Source organism: Oncorhynchus tshawytscha, linkage group LG14 (genome assembly GCF_018296145.1).
Source record: "Oncorhynchus tshawytscha isolate Ot180627B linkage group LG14, Otsh_v2.0, whole genome shotgun sequence".
Taxonomy (NCBI): Eukaryota; Metazoa; Chordata; class Actinopteri; order Salmoniformes; family Salmonidae; genus Oncorhynchus; species Oncorhynchus tshawytscha.
Window position 1 is genome coordinate 642,318 of NC_056442.1, and position 20,444 is coordinate 662,761.

The 20,444-nt window shown below is 42.0% G+C and overlaps 1 protein-coding gene across 1 annotated transcript in view; it reads left to right on the forward strand.

Moving 5' to 3' along the window:
• LOC112255115 (filamin A-interacting protein 1-like) overlaps positions 1 to 20,444 on the forward strand; it is an 87,543-nt gene that overhangs the window by 39,974 nt on the left and 27,125 nt on the right. The window contains 4 exon segments of the mRNA XM_042296683.1: positions 5,526 to 5,856; positions 6,156 to 6,270; positions 6,273 to 6,328; positions 6,764 to 6,942. Of these exon segments, the coding sequence (XP_042152617.1) occupies positions 5,536 to 5,856; positions 6,156 to 6,270; positions 6,273 to 6,328; positions 6,764 to 6,942 (671 nt within the window). The 5' untranslated portion in view covers positions 5,526 to 5,535.

Genomic DNA, 20,444 nt, shown 5'->3' on the forward strand with positions numbered 1-20,444 from the left:
AGGAGGGAATGTTCTGGTAAAATAATACCATTGTGGTGCACTTCATCATCATTAGCAGTAGAAGAGGCCATGTAAGGGCTCTTACCTCATATGGTGACTAACTAATTGTGTTCTGGCAGATTCCTCTTCACACCTTGGCCAAGCTGACAGGCAGCAAAACAAAGTATGCTCATCGACAAACTATGTTTGTGGTTTCGTACCTAGCGTACGCAGCAACATTAAAAACCATATTCATAGTTCATACATAGACTACATCACAACAGTAAAAACCATGTTCATAGTTCATACATAGACTACATCACAACAGTAAAAACCATGTTAACAGTTCATACATAGACTACATCAGCAACAGTAAAAACCATGTTCACAGTTCATACATAGACTGCAACAGTAAAAACCATGTTAACAGTTCATACATAGACTACATCACAACAGTAAAAACCATGTTCACCGTTCATACATAGACTACATCACAACAGTAAAAACCATGTTCACAGTTCATACATAGACTACATCACAACAGTAAAAACCATGTTCACCGTTCATACATAGACTACATCACAACAGTAAAAACCATGTTCACAGTTCATACATAGACTGCAACAGTAAAAACCATGTTCACAGTTCATACATAGACTACATCACAACAGTAAAAACCATGTTCACAGTTCATACATAGACTACATCACAACAGTAAAAACCATGTTCACTGTTCATACATAGACTACATCACAACAGTAAAAACCATGTTCACAGTTCATACATAGACTACATCACAACAGTAAAAACCATGTTCACAGTTCATACATAGACTACATCACAACAGTAAAAACCATGTTCACAGTTCATACATAGACTACATCACAACAGTAAAAACCATGTTAACAGTTCATACATAGACTACATCACAACAGTAAAAACCATGTTCACAGTTCATACATAGACTACATCACAACAGTAAAAACCATGTTAACAGTTCATACATAGACTACATCACAACAGTAAAAACCATGTTCACAGTTCATACATAGACTACATCACAACAGTAAAAACCATGTTCACATACATAGACTACATCACAACAGTAAAAACCATGTTCACAGTTCATACATAGACTGCAACAGTAAAAACCATGTTCACAGTTCATACATAGACTACATCACAACAGTAAAAACCATGTTCACAGTTCATACATAGACTACATCACAACAGTAAAAACCATGTTCACAGTTCATACATAGACTACATCACAACAGTAAAAACCATGTTCACAGTTCATACATAGACTACATCACAACAGTAAAAACCATGTTCACCGTTCATACATAGACTACATCACAACAGTAAAAACCATGTTCACAGTTCATACATAGACTACATCACAACAGTAAAAACCATGTTCACAATTCATACATAGATTACATCACAACAGTAAAAACCATGTTCACAATTCATACATAGACTACATCACAACAGTAAAAACCATGTTCACAGTTCATACATAGACTACATCACAACAGTAAAAACCATGTTCACAGTTCATACATAGACTACATCACAACAGTAAAAACCATGTTCACAGTTCATACATAGACTACATCACAACAGTAAAAACCATGTTCACAGTTCATACATAGACTACATCACAACAGTAAAAACCATGTTCACAGTTCATACATAGACTACATCACAACAGTAAAAACCATGTTCACAGTTCATACATAGACTACATCACAACAGTAAAAACCATGTTCACAGTTCATACATAGACTGCAACAGTAAAAACCATGTTCACAGTTCATACATAGACTACATCACAACAGTAAAAACCATGTTCACAGTTCATACATAGACTACATCACAACAGTAAAAACCATGTTCACAGTTCATACATAGACTACATCACAACAGTAAAAACCATGTTCACAGTTCATACATAGACTACATCACAACAGTAAAAACCATGTTCACAGTTCATACATAGACTGCAACAGTAAAAACCATGTTCACAGTTCATACATAGACTACATCACAACAGTAAAAACCATGTTCACAGTTCATACATAGACTACATCACAACAGTAAAAACCATGTTCACAGTTCATACATAGACTACATCACAACAGTAAAAACCATGTTCACAGTTCATACATAGACTACATCACAACAGTAAAAACCATGTTCACAGTTCATACATAGACTACATCACAACAGTAAAAACCATGTTCACAGTTCATACATAGACTACATCACAACAGTAAAAACCATGTTCACAGTTCATACATAGACTACATCACAACAGTAAAAACCATGTTCACAGTTCATACAGTTCAGACTACATCACAACAGTAAAAACCATGTTCACAGTTCATACATAGACTACATCACAACAGTAAAAACCATGTTCACAGTTCATACATAGACTACATCACAACAGTAAAAACCATGTTCACAGTTCATACATAGACTACATCACAACAGTAAAAACCATGTTCACAGTTCATACATAGACTACATCACACTGCACAGTAAAAACCATGTTCACAGTTCATACATAGACTGCAAACAGTAAAAACCATGTTCACAGTTCCATGTTCACATAGACTACATCACAACAGTAAAAACCATGTTCACAGTTCATACATAGACTACATCACAACAGTAAAAACCATGTTCACAGTTCATACATAGACTACATCACAACAGTAAAAACCATGTTCACAGTTCATACATAGACTACATCACAACAGTAAAAACCATGTTCACAGTTCATACATAGACTACATCACAACAGTAAAAACCATGTTCACAGTTCATACATAGACTACATCACAACAGTAAAAACCATGTTCACAGTTCATACATAGACTACATCACAACAGTAAAAACCATGTTCACAGTTCATACATAGACTACATCACAACAGTAAAAACCATGTTCACAGTTCATACATAGACTACATCACAACAGTAAAAACCATGTTCACAGTTCATACATAGACTACATCACAACAGTAAAAACCATGTTCACAGTTCATACATAGACTACATCACAACAGTAAAAACCATGTTCACAGTTCATACATAGACTACATCACAACCAGTAAAAACCATGTTCAACAGTTCATACATAGACTAGTTCATCACATCACAACAGTAAAAACCATGTTCATAGTTCATACATAGACTACATCACAACAGTAAAAACCATGTTCACAGTTCATACATAGACTACATCACAACAGTTCCATGTTCACAGTTCATACATAGACTGCATCACAACAGTAAAAACCATGTTCACAGTTCATACATAGACTACATCACAACAGTAAAAACCATGTTCACAGTTCATACATAACTACATCACAACAGTAAAAACCATGTTCACAGTTCATACATAGACTACATCACAACAGTAAAAACCATGTTCACAGTTCATACATAGACTACATCACAACAGTAAAAACCATGTTCACAGTTCATACATAGACTACAACAGTAAAAACACACAGTTCAAAAACCATGTTAAAAACCATGTTCATACATAGACTACATCACAACAGTAAAAACCATGTTCACAGTTCATACATAGACTACATCACAACAGTAAAAACCATGTTCACAGTTCATACATAGACTACATCACAACAGTAAAAACCATGTTCACAGTTCATACATAGACTACATGCAACAGTAAAAACCATGTTCACAGTTCATACATAGACTACATCACAACAGTAAAAACCATGTTCACAGTTCATACATAGACGACATCAGCAGTTCCATAACTGGTGTTTTTGTTTTGTTGCTCTTCTGAGAAGTTCAGAGATAATTCCAAAAACATCATCATCTCAAACCGTGCTTTCATTTGGCTTGCTTGAATAACTGGTACTTTCCAGCAAAAGTCTCTCTTTGCACATTCTTGTTAGTTTTTGTTTACTTTATTGTTGGACTATAACATGATCTGGAGGGAGTGAAATAGGTGAGAGCTTCCAAAGGAAAGTAGGCTCTAAAAATAAAGTGTTACCAACGTTTCTCTGAAAGTAGTGTACAAAGCCAGTATAGATGTGCCAAAGGGAGTGATCCAGCCTAGGATTGGAACCCTAGATTCTCCCAGTGAGAGGTTCTAAACAGAAGTTCTCTCACAGTATAGATTTCCCAGCACTCCTACGTCCAACCATTACAGTCATGGAACAGGACAGCCTGTGTGACTGTCAAACCCAGCACTGACCAGTAGCGTGGGCCCTCGGCAATGTTTACTCTCAAAACACACAGCTTTGTCAGGGAAGTGAGCGAACAACAGCCAGAGTTGATATGGAGACATGCCAGACGCTCCACTCCAGCCAGCTCTTTCAGTCTCACACAAACACACACAGCACAGCAGAGAACACTGGGGCATATCTGAGCTCTCATGACAGTCAATCAAAGAGATCGTTAGATATTATTATACACTCACTGAGCACTCTGCAATCGTCAGGTTTGGCACTTTGGCAGTACACACTTAGAAAAAAGGGTTCTTCGGGGTTCCCCATAGGAGAACCCTTTTTGGTTCCAGGTAGAACCCTTTTGGGTTCCACGTAGAACTCTCTGTGGAAATGGTTCTTCATGGAACCAAAAAGGGTTCTTCAAAGGGTTCTCCTATGGGGACAGCCAAAGACAGTGACCCGGGTTGAACTCTTTAGAGGTGTTGCGTAACCAGCTCCTTGTCGACCTGGATCCCAGCTGTGCCCTTTGTCTGTTTGAACAGCTCAAATGTTGCAAGACTAACTGTGAGTAATAGCTGCAATCCATTAGGGCCAAACAGGGCCTGATTGCTTTAGTGTCTACTGTGGCACAGTTTACTCATCAACAGAACCCTGATGAAGGTTTACGGAATTACACGCTATCCTCCTGGGACGAGTGCATTGTGATGGTGTAAGCAAACCCTCACTAACGGATATGGCTGCTCTCTGCTCTCGCCTGGAGCCCAGATCTCTGAGTTTAGATCTGTTCAAGCAGACTGCTGCTTGCGGCGATGACATCATCCCCGAATCATTCCGTGCCTTGCATGTGTACATATGCAGTCAAACAGCTATCCCTCTTACTCATAAACTGTCAGCCAGGCCACTAATACAACTGGTGATGTAATGAATGATTCAAGGCGTTTTTCTTTTCATCCTCAGATCAAACACACAGAACAGAAATTGGCCTATGCCTATTAAGGATTTGTATTCACAATCACTTTTTCATCAAGGTGCATGTTTACCTTTCCCGCTACTATATAATGCAGAAAACTATAAATGACAAAGTGAATGGAGCTTAAGACTGTCGGACCATTCATGGCTTCATCATTGTCATGAGTCAGTGATTTAACCAAACCACAGTCTTATACAATGATACAGAGCCTGGACGACTGAGCTTCGGGGCTGAATAAAACAGATCACTCCCTTCAAACCCACCAACCCTTTACCCCACGGCTACACCCAACCCCACCCCAACCCATCTATCAATCTCCTTCCACTATGTTCCTTCCTGTTCCCCCTGCAGGTAAAAAACCATGCGTTCCCGTAGCAACAGCCTAGAGGACACAGCAAAGGCCAAGCTGGCTCAGCACCAGGCACGATCACAGCGGCGGGCCACAGAACGTGAGGAGCCCCAGGGCAGGGGTGCAGGACGGGCCAGGCACAGGGAGCCCCCCGATGACACAGGCACAAACACAGGCACTGTCCAGAGGAAGGAAAAGGAGGGCAGTGGCAGCAGTGGCAGTGGCAGTGCCAGCAGTAACAGTCGGAGGGAGAAGGCAGCAGGCGGGAAGACCAGGGACCTCTCCCGGGACGACCTTCTGTTCCTTCTCTCCATGCTAGAAGGAGAACTGCAGGTGAGGAGAGACTGTGGGACTGGCCAGGGTTTGGATGGTTTTGGGTTGTTTGGTGAGGAGAGACTAGGAGACTGGGCAAGGGTTTGGCTGGTTCTGGGTTATCTGGTGAGGAGAGGCAGATCACTTGGCTTCTTGGTAATACTAAACCATGGGTAGTCTAGCTATAGGACATGCTTCTTTGTAATACTGAACCATGGGTAGTCTAGCTTTTGGTAATACTAAACAATGGGTAGTCTAGCTATCATGCTCATAGAACTGTGTCCTCTTCTCTCTCCCTCTCTCTCTCCCCCCTACCACAGGCCAGGGACGAGGTGATCACGGTGTTGAAGGCTGAGAAGATTGACTTGGCCCTCTTGGAGGCCCAGTATGGGTTCGTCACCCCACAGAAGGTCCTTCAGGCCCTGCAGAGAGACACTGTCAGAGCAAGGCTGAGAGCTTCCAGGAGGACATCTACGAGAGGCCCATGGCTGAGGTAGCACAGTCTCATCATTCAATACAGCAGCTCAAAGTCTGGGGTCAGTGAAGTGTAGCACCCTGATAAGACGACTTGGAAGTGTTGAGACTTCAGCTACAGTATATGGGTGGCAGGTAGCCTAGTTAAGAGCATTGGGCCAAGTAACAGAAAGGTCGCTGGTTCGAATCCCCAAGCCGACTAGGTGAAAAATCTGTTGATGTGCCTGTGAGCAAGGCACTTAACCCTAATTGCTCCTGTAAGTTGCTGTGGATAAGAGTCTGCTAAAATGTATATGAAGTAGCTACTTTGTAGGTTCAAAGATCATTTTTGTGTTTTTGTCCTCATGACTGGACAATCACATTTGAAAATACATTAATACATCTGATACCACCTCACATAGAGGTGACATGAAGTGTATTTGGAGTGGTCAATAAACGCTCTGGTCTCTCCTAGCTGGACAAGCTGGTGGAGAAGCAGAGGGAGACCCACCGTCGCATGCTGGAGCAGCTGCTGCTGACTGAGCAGTCCCACAAGCATGCCCTGTACAAGCTGGACGACGAGAAGAGGAACCATGGAGACTTCATGAGGAAGAGTGACGAGTTCACCAACCTGCTGGAGCAGGAACGAGAAAGGTCTGTTTGTTGCTCTGTTTCTCAACACTTAACAAACATACATGTGCAAAGGCAGGCAAACACGCATGTATGCACATATACACACACACGGATACACACACACACACACACACACAAGAGCTGAGCACGCTCCTCAGAAAGGCTCCTCAAGGTGTTGAATGAATGATCTTGAAATGAACACCTACATGCCAAAATCTTTATGGATGGTTTGTATTTACTGTTTTCACATAGAAAGGAGGGACTTAAAATCAAACGCTTGATGAATAATTCAATACATCAGAATCAGGTTGCCTTTGATTGGTAATCCCCTTATAAATGACGTGGCTGTATTATAACCCAGGTTGTGTTGAGACATGTTGTCGTAAGACGACAGAGTGATGCATAATGCCAGAAGAAACTTTACTCATTGGCTTCCAAAGAACAATAACCCAACCCTGAATAGCTGCTATAGACAGACTCCTACTGATGGTTTGTGTAGGCTAGATATTAGAGTAATATGTGTTCTTGACGGTTGGCTGGTATTTACCTGGAATTTAGAAGGACATTATGAATAGCAGACTGTAGTTACATACAGAGAAACACTTTCTTGAAGGTTCCCCGTTTTACACACGTTTAGGTTTCATCCAGGGTTCTGCAACTGTGATAATTGAACTGTAATATACTCTATGTATAATATTACAGCAAATGAATGGGCATGCCAAGGAGATGTCCAAAACAAACACTACATTACACTTTATACACATTAACAGACCATCTGACAGAGTACAGAGTTCCCCTATTATAGACATTAATTGTGTCGTAACTCAAACATGACCCAGACTCATTTTGGTACTTAGAAACTCGACCATAGTGTTCAGATCGGGTTTGTTGAAGTCAAACTCGATGACTTGGCCCAAAATTAAACTGCCTTTGCCCTTGTTATAAGCAACATCTCTCTCTCTCTCTGCAAATACGTACTCTGTCAGATTCTCTGTGTCAATAGTAATGTCTTTATATGTGTCAGTCAGTGTGAAGTGAAGTCAGAGAGATCTGGCTTAAGTGTATCCACCCTGACAGAGAACTTTCAAGCCCTAACAGGGAGTTCGCCTTCTGACTGAGGCTATGCCTTCCTGTAGAGACATCTATCATTGTAAATCTGTGTAAAACGGACTAGACTGTACCATACAGGTATAGTATGACCTTCTCCCTCCATCCATCTCTCCTCCATCCATCTCTCCCTCTAGCCGCCCCTGCTGCCTCAGCCAGATTCATTCACACGTCCACCAAATCACTTCAGAGAGAGAGAGATTTGGCCATCAGCCCGGTTCAGAGCGAGGTGCCCTAATTATGATGACCGCATTATCAGAACCTCTCTGGGTTGGTCGGTGTGTTTGGCTTGGCGGACCGCGGCCTGGGCCTGCAGCACTGGGCTCAGTCACGGTTCGGAGGAGTGTGTCAGGAAGTGTTGAAGTGCCATGATAAATATCCCTCCGTCCAGGGTTCACGTTAATTACTCTGTGAGAACAAGGTGAAAGATTTATACGTGAGAGAAAGAACACAATGGCCTAGGAGGAAAAGCGCATTAATCATACTGCATGTTCAACAAGATGTCAGGTCGCCATGGTAATGACTAAAGTTTGGCCATAGCTTTGTAGACTAGAGGACATCCAGATTTGGGTTTGAGTGAGTAAACTGTAAAGAAAGTAGAGCTGAAAGTTTTCTTCTACGTCTGCCTTCGTCATCTGTCTTCGCTCAGAGACCGGCTGGAGCAGAACTAGAGCAACAAGTGAAGTGCTTGGGGAACAAGTGTAGAGTAAAGGTGGGTCTCTGAGGTGTTGTCTTACCTCTTCTAATCCCTGGTTGTTTGTCTAGACCAGTGGTTCCCAAACATTTTATAGTCCCGTACCCCTTCAAACATTCAACCTCCAGCTGCGTACCCCCTCCCCTCTAGCACCAGGGTCAGCGCACTCTCAAATGCTGTTTTTTGCCATAATTGTAAGCCTGCCACACACACACTATACAATGCATTTATTAAACATAAGAATGAGTGTGAGTTTTTGTCACAACCCGGCTGTGACAAAAATGTGCCTGTATTTCGTTTTCATGTTAGGGAGGGCCGAGAATCCACTCTCACATGGGTACGCAAAGGGCATCAGTGCCTTAACAGCGCAATTTTCCAAGGCAGGATACTCTGAGCGCTGCCAATCCAGAAATCTGGCAGTGGCTTCTGATTAAATAAAATTTTCACAGAACCGCTGGGTGAAATTTCGATGGGGCTCTCTTGTTCAGGTATCGGTAGGTGGACTGGAGGCAGGGCATGAAAGGGATAACGAATCCAGTTTTATGTGTCATCCGTTTCGGGAAAGTACCTGAGTAATTGCTTACCCAACACACTCAGGTGCTTCACTATGTCATATTTGACATTGTCCGTTCATTTGCACACAAAAAATCATACAATGATGGAAAGACGTGTGTTGTCCTTGTTAATGCAGACAGAGAAGCGCTCCAACTTCTTAATCATAGCCTCAATTTTGTCTCGCACATTGAATATAGTTGTGGAGAGTCCCTGTAATCCTAGATTCAGATCATTCAGGCGAGAAAACATCCCCCAGATAGGCCAGTCGTGTGAGAAACTTGTCATCATGCAAGCGGTCAGACAAGTGAAAATGATGGTCAGTAAAGAAAACTTTAAGCTGGTCTCTCAATTTAAAAAAAAATTGTATCAATACTTTGCTTCTTGATAACCAGCTCACTTCTGTATGTTGTAAAAGCATTATAAGGTCACTGCCCATATCATTGCATAGTGCAAAAATACACGAGAGTTCAGGGGCTTTGATTTAACAAAGTTAACCATTTTCACTGTGTCCAAAATATCTTTCAAGCTGTCAGGCATTCCTTTGGCAGCAAGAGCCTCTCGGTGGATGCTGCAGTGTACCCAAGTGGTGTCAGGAGCAACTGCTTGCATGCGCGTTACCACTCCACTATGTCTCCCTGTCATGGCTTTTGCAGCATCAGTACAGATACCAACACATCTTGACCACCAAAGTCCATTTGATGTCACAAATCTGTCCAGTAGCTTAAAAATATCCTCTCTGGTTTGTAGAAGAGGGTGTCTTCCTTAGTTGACCCCCCATAAACTTAACGGACATATACCAGGATCTGTGCCAGGCCCGCCACGTATGTTGACTCATCCAGCTCTAACGCATAGAATTCACTGGCTTGAGATCTCCTGCCATGTCACTTTTGCAACAGTGTTGTTTGATAACATTGTCACTGTTTTTATGGCTGCATTGTCCCAGAAAGCAGGAAGAACAAGTTCTTCACAATAGTATGGGGCCCTGTCCTAATATACCATATAAGACTTTTCTAGCCCCTTCTTAAATGGTATCTGTTGCTTTTATACAAATCAAAAAACTCCTGTTATTTTTCATTTGGCATGTTTTGTTTCTCATCATATTTGCGCACATATAACTGTGGCTGAGGAAAGGCACTACTCCCAATATACGATCAATGTACCAATATTTGCGTCCCAACGTGTCTGTTGTTCGGTGCTTTCCCGGGTAAGGAGGCAGTAGCTCTTCGGCTGCATCAGATTCACAACTGTCAGTGTCCATGCTAGATGGGCTAACAACAAATATAGAATTACTGATGCTAGCTTTGGATGTGGTCGTGGAAGCAGAACAACTTGTCTTTGACAGGTGCAGGTGTAGTACTGCTGGTAGTTTTTTGAGCGAGAATTAAGACAACTTTCAAGCAGTACTACTAGTAGAGCTGGTATGTGTCTCTATGGACGCAGGCCTTACTTTTTTAACCATTTATCCATTTTCAAGCAAACAGAATGAGCAGCAGCTACGTTTGGCTAAATACGGACTGTTAGTGTAATTCCCGTGAGAGACTAACGGTTAATGTGATTGGATGTTTATTATTTGACTAGTCTACCTGTATTTGACATTGTGTTGTTATTTTGCTGAACACTAGATGGTTTAATTTTATTTTTGGCAGTGAAACGAGGCTACTCAGGTGAGAAAAAAACCTCAATCAAATGTATAGCCCCGTTGGAAAATACAAATGGACTGTTTGAAAATGTGAAGAGTTTTCAATTATAATTTAATAAAAATGTAAAACACATTTGTATTTGGCGTAAACCCAGCAGCATTGCGCAGAAACCCCAGTTTGGGAATACCTGGTCTAGACTATCCTCAGAAGACTGGTTCTTTTTACATGGCTGAATTCTGGGTAATTATGATATTATCCTATGCTGTTACAAACTATCAAATGTCTAGAGAGTCAGCAACCCTTAAGATGACTGAAGGGCCCTTAAGATTACTGAAGGGCTCTGTTCCATTAAGACTGTGTCATTTAATACTTAATAAGTAGCATGTATGACGAACAGTGTTTATTCAAGCCAAACAAAATCACTAAATAAAGTTGGACCTGGACAAAGAAACAGTAGAGTCACTTGGTATTGGCATTCAACAGCCCACCAGCACGTACACAGACTGTCACGTGTGTTGCTGTCTTGTCTTGTGTTTACCATTTGGACCAAACATGGACATGAACCAGGGGGTAAAAAGGCTTCTTTAAACCATCATAAACCTTTTTGCTCAAAATGGAAACACATTATCTTCGACTGTCTTGGATGTCTACAGCAAAAATAATTCCCCAAAGGATTTCAATAAATACTTTAACAGTAGTAGTCGTCCCATTTCAGGACCTGATACGTCATGTGGCAGCTTCTGTTCTGAAGACAGCCATTCCCAAAGATAATCACAGCGGGCAGAAACAAAAACAGGAAAACCTCAGAACACAGAATGTAGATGGACAAACCAATTGTCACTGGTCTGAAGAGAGCGACAATAGCCTCTGTGATCTCAGCACTAAAGCTTGGCCATAGCTCACCCGTTTGAAGAGCACTGTGCAGCACCAGTTTTTCATTTCATGCCCGTTAATCCATTGTTGTATGATGCATTTTCGCTGGATGCAGTCATTTCCTTTCTGGACCCTGCTGGCAAGCAGCGAGTGTGATTACATACTACGAGGGCTATGTGTAGGGATTTAAGAACAGACGAGACACCAGAGCTCCCCTTCTCTCTCTCTCTCTCTCTCTCGCTCTCTCTCCCTACATTTCCTCCTCTCTTTCTCATTTCATTTCTCATTGTCTCTTTCTCCCTCTTTATTTTGGCACTGAGCCTCCAACTGTTGGGTGACCCTTCCTGGTCCTGGAAAGCTCATGTAGCATGTTAATCTGGGAGTTAAGGGGGAGAGAGGGTTTGGGGGGGTTGATAGAGGTCAAGCAGCCCCCTCTGATTAATTGGCTATCGAGCCATGTCCAGGCCTGAGGACCTCACTACAGTGTACAGTGTGTTTGTGTGTGGCAGTAGTGGGGTGTGAGAGCAGAGTAGCACTGAGCACTCTAACCATCAGCAGATGTTGCCTGAAACATGACTTCAACACGTGTGTAACGTACAGCACCGAGGCACTTCAGCTCACTGTCTCTTTTGGGTTTGAAAGGTGAAAGGTTCATTTTGTTGACTAATATGTTAATATGCAAATCTGGATGTTTTTATTTTCTTGTTAGTGAGTGACTATACCTGTAGACAGAAATGCTGTTTCTCATGAAAAAGTAGCGCTCTGGTCATTGGTTTGACAGCCTAGTAAGATGGATAGGTGTTCTCTCTCTACATCTCTACAGTCCCATCTCACACACAGGGGCTCAGTGTGCCGGTCCACTGACCCTGTCATGATTACATCATTCAGGTGCATCTGGAACATTCCACTGCCATTCCATCATTCCTTGTGATGCTTATTATTACCCTGCATCCCAAATGACACCCTGTTCCCTATGTAGGGTACTACTTTTGACCAGGACCCCATATTGGGCTCTGGTCAAAAGTAGTGCACTATATAGGGAATTGGGTGCCATTTGGGACGCACATCCTTCTCAGTTCTCGAAGATAGAACATTGGGGCGTTTTGATCTGCTTCCATGAATTCATTATAATGTATGAGCAGGAACAGCATACCTCTCTCAGTATGACTACACCTTCAGGGTAGGATCGACTACAAATGTCCAGGACTATGTTTTAAGAAGTTATCATCCAGCTGTTACTGGTACAGGCACAAGCAGGATCCCCTGTCACATCTTGACTATCTATTTTAGATGCTATTACTCTCTCATTAACTACTAGAGGCAGCAGAGTGTTAAATCATCTGTTGCTGACCAATCAGATTAAAGAGCATCCAGCCTAGACTCTTAACAGTTGGTCATGACTTTAATTAAGGAATAGCACACCTGTATTGCCACGGCTCCCAGGATGCTTTGCTACACTTACGCATGCTGTACATTCCTGTTTGGAATTTCAGTGTAGGGCTGAAGGTTTAGAGAAAACATGACAGAATGTTGTGACTTGTCAGAAAATGGAATAAGATAAAATAAACATGAAACATAAAACCATCTTTAATTGGAATGTAAAAAATGTTATATGATCATTTATCTCTGCTTTTTGATGTGGAAAGAGTTGCAAACATAGAGGTCATGGACTTGGAAAGGAGAAGAGCAGAGACACACACACTTGCAGTAAGCAAACTCTCAATGACTTTGTTTTCCATGTCTGAAGGGGAGACATTGTTTGAAATGTGTGTAGTATTGTGCTCTAAGGCCCAACCACAGGAACTGTGGTGAGGTCCAGAATCATCACACAGCTATGACATATTCATCAACTCCTTCTAAACATACAGATGACACAGACTCCCCTCGATGTGCTTTGTCCAAACAAAACGGGCTGGAACTCGGCTCCGGTTGTGTCAGTACATCTTTGACCTTCCACTTCTGGGAAATATGGACTGAGGAATTTTGGCTTAAGTGATTCAGCCAATATAACTCCGTGTATTCAGAATTTCTGCAAGTGTGAGAGTTGTGTCAGTGTCCTACGATTCATCCTTTGAAAACTCTCATTCACAAGAATACTGCTTTTTTCATACGAAAAGACCATACCTACTAACCAGACTTGTTAGACGATTATTGTAGTTAATGTGGTTTGTTTTATGACTTCCTCTCTGAATACTTTCTTGTTTGAACTTGAAAAGCCTGTATATATGTTTTATGGCAGTTCACATGATACAGTGTGTATTCAGGTAGAAACGTATCCTCTTGAGGTGGCTGAAGCTACAAACTAAACTAAATATGGAACCTAAGGGGAAATCCACTTCTCTCTCTTCTTTTCTGTCTTTACAGTTCATTTGATCACCCTGTTGCAAACTTTTTTTTGCTGTACTTACAGTTATGGTGTGGTTTTCATATAAGCCCTTTTGGGCTTCATACCTCCCCTGCACACCGTTTTTACCATTTTGTTTTATCTCTACTGTTTTGTCTTTCACTTCTTTTCTTTGGTGTGAATAAATCAAACCTAAAACCTAAACCAGGGGACGTTTAAAAATTATTCTAAAGTTTGTCATTTCCACTTTGAAATTTCAGACTTGATTTTACCTTATGAAAAATGCATCAACCCCTACAAAAATGTCAATTTAATTATAACCCACATAATAATTCACATGTCCTGTTGCTGCAGGATTACATTCCTGCTGTGAGAAACTGGTCAAATTAAGATCCCACACCTGTACACATTGTAATTGTGTCACACAGGCGTGGCCTTGGACCGATTGGAAAATGTGAGCTGCTTCCTGATTCTGACCTGACAGACTAGTCTGCCAACAGTCCCTCTTCCTCCTCTACTGCAAGATAGTGAGAGAATTGTCTAGCCATGGACGTGACAATGATGAGACCAACGCTTTGATCAGTGTGCTCCACTATGGTCTGCCTCTAATAGAACTGAAGCAGATCCCACCAGATTACATATTGTGATGAGAAAGCCTGTTAAAAACCTTAAAAACTAATGGACACTTTTAGTGCACTGTACTCAATGCACAAGATCTATAATGATGGCCATATTTTTCCTACAGTACAGTACCTAGCTGAACCTCAACCAGTAATGTGTCTAGGAGGTGAACTATAACTTAAACCTTGGACATAATGATTAAAGGGCCATTTTACGACATGTAAGTGCTTTTCTTAGTGTGCAGAGCTGTCAGACGTTTCTCCGTTACCTCTGTAAATGTGTGGGCCTATTAGGTCCGGGAGCCGTCATTGTATGGCGTCGTGTGATTACATATCTCTGACAGAATGCAGTCATTACCCTGGCAGACCACAGAGTACATACTCTACTCTCAGCTCCTATTTTCACCCTGTGAGACAGAGAAAGAGAGAGTGTATTACTTTGGATGATTAAGCACATCAGTGCTTTGCATAATGAACGATGCCTCCCACTCCTATCCTCCTGCATTTTGATGTACTGTATAAAACTCTCCAACTTTCAGGGAATTTAAGCCCAGTTATGATTTGCCAAGTTTGTGTCACTGTCCCTTGTATAAATGGATTCCTCCCTTGCGTAAGTGTGTCCAGCTATTAGGGTTTCATTCCACTCCCCCAGAGGTATTCCAAAAAGTAAATGGAACTTTGGGAAGGAAATCTAGCAGTTAACACACCAGTAAGCCTGAAATGTCTTCCCCATGTTCTGCCTCCATTGAATCTGATGAGTAAAGACCAGTCTTCATTTACAACAGAGGAGCAAAAATGCCAGGAATTACGTGTTGAGGATACTTTTACCAGCGATCTGATTTCTCTCTCTCTGTAGCAGTTGTTTGAGTGGATAGCCTACACAGTACCTCTTAAATTATGGCTGGCACGACACGGGTAAAGGAAGTTCTTTTCATATTGTCAGGCTGGAAGGAAGCGACTGACAGCTTGAAGGTTGTTGCATCCCAAATGGCACCCCATTCCCTATATAGTGCACTAATTATGACCAGAGCCCTATGGACCCTGGTCCCAAGTATACCGCACTATAACAGGAAAAGGGTGCCATTTTGGGCGTAGACTTGAACATGACGTCTCTGAGGCTGGCAGCAGCAGCTGTGTCTGTCTGTACAATGTGCTGGAGCTGCTCATGCTCTCCCGCCAACATGGTGTCAAGATAGTGAGTGAATTATGGGGGGAAAGGAGCCCAGAGCTGCCAGTTGAAATCTCTTGTCGAGGTGAATGCATTCTCCATTCTCCGGGCCGGGCGGCTCTCTCTCTGTCTGGCTGAATTGTGAAAACTTTCATTCAAACTGGGATGTGGCAAACAAACATTCTTTGTGTTTTGATGGCATCTGCCCCTAATCACAGTGGCATTTCATGCAAATCTTTCGGAGGAATTTTATTTGCAATCTTGTGTCATTCTGTGTTCTGTCATGTCAAATGACATTCAGCAGTCAGTAACAACACATGCCAAAAGAGACATGAACATGTTTTGTACAAGCCAGGGGGCTGGAACGCTCAGAACAACCAGAGTTAAGGGGCTTCTCTCTGACATGACTTGCCCCTGATGTAAGGTCTAATGGCTTATGTCAAGTGCTGTGTGTTGCTTAATTTTGATTGGTGCAGCGGTCTAAGGCACTACTTAGTGCCTACAGACACTCTGGTTCGATTCCAGGCTGTAACACAACCGACCGTGATTGGGAGTTCCATAGGGTGGCGCACAATTGGCTTAGCGTGTCGTCCGGGTTTGGCCGGTATAGGCCATCATTGTAAATAAGAATTTGTTCTTAACGGACTTGCCTAGTTAAATACAAAAAAAATAATAGTAAAAATACAACTCTGTATTGTTACAAACACCAATGAAGTCTAAGCCATACCCCTACCTACATGTACAAATTACCTGGACTAACCTGTACCCCGCACATTGACCCTGTATATCATCATTGTTATTTTATTGTGTTAATTTTATTTCATTTTTTTATTTTGTAAATATTTTCTTAACTCTATTTTCTTAAAACTGCATTGTTGGGTAAGGGCTTGTAAGTAAGTAGGCATTTCACGGTAAGGTCTACGTGTTGTATTCGGCGCATGTGACAAAATAAAATGTCATTTGATTTGTTTTACTTCAGATCATTGCACATACTTCTATTCCACAGATATAAACGTGAGTATTCACCATATACCAGGAGCAACGTTCCAAAGCCATGTTGTGTTACGTCCTCAATGAGTTGGATTTGTATCTGCTATTATTTATGGGGCTCTCCCATCAACATGGAAGCTAATGTGGTGTACACACTGTGTGTACACACAGTTTTATTAACTTTGTGTAAAATCTAAAGTCGACCTCGTAACTTGCGCTAAGAGTTAGGAAACGGCTCATTTTGAGGTGGTAACTGTTCATTACTAACATTTATGGGGATGGAGGTTCAATTGACTTTTCCTTGATGGGAATTCGGCTGCTGACGCAGACTCGACACGGTCCGCCATCAAGTTTGTTTACTTGTTTGGTGTGAATGCAGCCCTTTGTTAGAGGCAAGCTAGGTCAGTGTGCTAATAACTGTTATCTAACATGTCCCCACCCACCCTCACTGACACAGGGAATTTACAAGTGTCGACTTTTATATGTAGCAAGTCCAAGAAGAATAGACTGTCTGAAACTGAGACAAGGGATTGAGGTTGTGGTTACAATGGGACAGATGAATAGTTTGTGGTTAAAATGGGAGAGATTAATTCAAGGCCATATCCTGAAGCCTTGGGAGAACTTGTCGAGACTGAAGGTGGTCGGATGTCAAGTCATGATATAGAAACCAAACTGTAAAACTAGACTTGGTGTTTGGCAGGAAACAATGAAGAGCTGTCACAGGGACCACCTGTCCAATGCATCTTGGGGGCTTTGATGAGATGTTTCAACCAGGGAAATAAGAAACTCTGTAGTGTCTGAAATGTCTCCCTCCTCTTCTCCTGGCCTGGCCCAATGCAGGGTCTGTGAAGACTGATGAAGACCTTTTCCATTTATTCTAAAGGTCACAGGAATGAAGACGATTGTGAAATCCGTCTATATTCAAAATGGCAAAACTCTGCTATGTAGCAAAAACTGAAAAATGCAACACTTGCGATGGCAGCACAACGACACACAATACAAGACAACCGGACTAATGTAAGTTGTTCACAAAAGCCACGTGGACAAGGTGTAAAAGCACTAAATTAAAACCCTTTAACATTTTACAAGCCCACCAAGCTTCTTGGAGAACATTACAGAAACGTAATTCAAATCGTGTGAATACCCATGGCTCAACATAAAACAAAATCCAGGCTTTTTACGACAGGAATCCAGAGACTTGACCAGTTCTCAGTCAATTTTAACAAGAATACAGCAGGCCCAATGGCTGGAGCGGCTAATTATAGTAGTTTTAAAGGCCACACAACTCGAAAGACTACTTCCATCAACTGCAGCACTATAGAAAAACAACATCCCCCCCAGAAACATAATCTAATTACAAAATGGTGGTTAGCAAATCCGTCCTTGGCACAACTGCTTTTGAGCAACCATTTCAAGTGAATAATCAAGTACCTGTTCTACCCTCAGCCATTCTATCTTTCTACATGAACGAATAAGCAACATACTGTGTGTGATTATCGTATTATGTCGGTGTTTGATGCAGATCTCATATTATTCTCTTGATGTTATGAGCATTTCGGAGGGGTACAGTTTAAAGGTTTAGAAACCTGAGAGGGCAATTTGTGTAACATTAAAGGATACAGCAACAGCACATGAGGCCAGGGGGAAGTGAACAGGATCAGATATCTACAGTACCATTAACTCCCCTCTTACTTTACTTTTCTCTCCCTCCACATAAAAACATATTGGCAGACTGTATCAAGCAGCAAGAGCAAAGGGAGCCAATATCTGGAGATAAATGTGTGGGGGTCACCCCCCAGGTAATCCTCTGGTAATAAAAGAGGTGCCTTATGGAGAACTGTTGAGTTGGAGTGGGGGGGGGGTCAAAAGAAGTTCATGCGGGAGTCTAGTGAGTTGAAGAGGCCATAGAGTTGGCTTAGTGAGAGAGTGAACTGGGGAGGATCAATGTCAGAGTGAGGAGGCTGAACACAAGTCAGGTTCTGACACTGTTAGTCTCTATCAGGGATGCTGCTTGTTGAAGTGGTGTTATATCAAGGGGTTTACAGTCTTTGGCTACTTTTTTGTGTTTCTTGTATTCAATATTTCAGCCTCCCTCAAATCATAAGAAAATGGTTCCAATCGACACAAAATGTAGGCCCGTAAACTGAAACGTAGAATACTATTGTAACATTTGTTGGTACCATGTACCATAGATACTACAGTACTTCTGCAACTTGGGATCCAGATGTAGTTTTAACCACGGCAACAAGTTAGCACCACACATACCAAGACATTATCATCCTATTTACAAGTGTAGGGTTAGACTGAGGACATTACACATCATTCCTCCTCCACCTGCTCCTCCCTGTTCTATATCCTCAGGATGACAGCAGGGAATGTTTTTTTTTCAATACTCATAAACGTTCAGTATGTAGCTAGAGAGAAGGTAGGAACAATGTGGACAAGCAAGCACATGATAATAAAACCCTGTACATAAACACTGTGCCTGGATCTCTAATTTAATATAAGTATAGTATGACCTCATATTTTAAAGCACACTCATTGTTAAAACAAAGAACATAATGATCTCACGTTTCAAGCTCCCATGTATTACTGGCAGTTTTATGATTACCCAAAATAACAAAGACCAAATCTGATGTAGCTTTTAGGCTCTGTGACTGCCGGTAAAGTTTTGGCTCGGTTCCGTTTGGCACCGCCGCACCGTAGAAGTGTTCAAACTTGAACATCCTATTTGAAATTGTGGGTATAACTGTTTGTAGACAACATGCATTAACTTGACTATGGTAACTCTGCTCTAGGCTCAATGGCAGACCTTTAAATCAAACCTAAAAGTCTTCCTCTATACGTCTTCCTTCACACTTGGGAGGGGCCAGATGGCCTAGGCTGGGCTGGGCTAGTTTGGCCACTCTACAATTCTCTCTCTCATCTCTCCAAGATTTCCCACTGTAGAGACCCCAAGGGTTCAGACAGATCCAAACCATCTGTTATGTCTTGTCACTGAGGTGAGAACACTCTTGGCCCAGACGATGACGGCATCAACATGGGCAGTGTGAGTTGTGAGTGCAAGGGAAGCTCTCATTTAATAAGTCAACACTAAGTATGTCAGCCAGTCCCTGACATGGGCCTGCAGTAGTGACATCCACCATGTCTTGTTTATCAGGCCTACAGGCCTCATGCTGAGGAAAGCTTGATGAATTCAATGAGGGAGAGATAATGGCCGTGGTGATGGGGGTGTTTCAGACACTCAATGAGAGCTGAGCTGCCTGGACAGGAAGCAGCTAGACAATAGAGTGAACTCTCTCCAACTAACCAGGATCCCAAACCACAGCCCTCCTCCCATCCTCCTATCCCTCCTATCCTCCCATCCTTCCTCCTCCCATCCTCCCATCTCTCCTTCCTCTCATCCCTTATGGAAGCTCCAGGACGGAGGATGATGTCATTCTCAGTCAGACACAATGAGCCACAATCTCAACCTAAACACACACATATACACCCACACACCACAGAAGAAATCTGTCATCTGCCGTCAAGA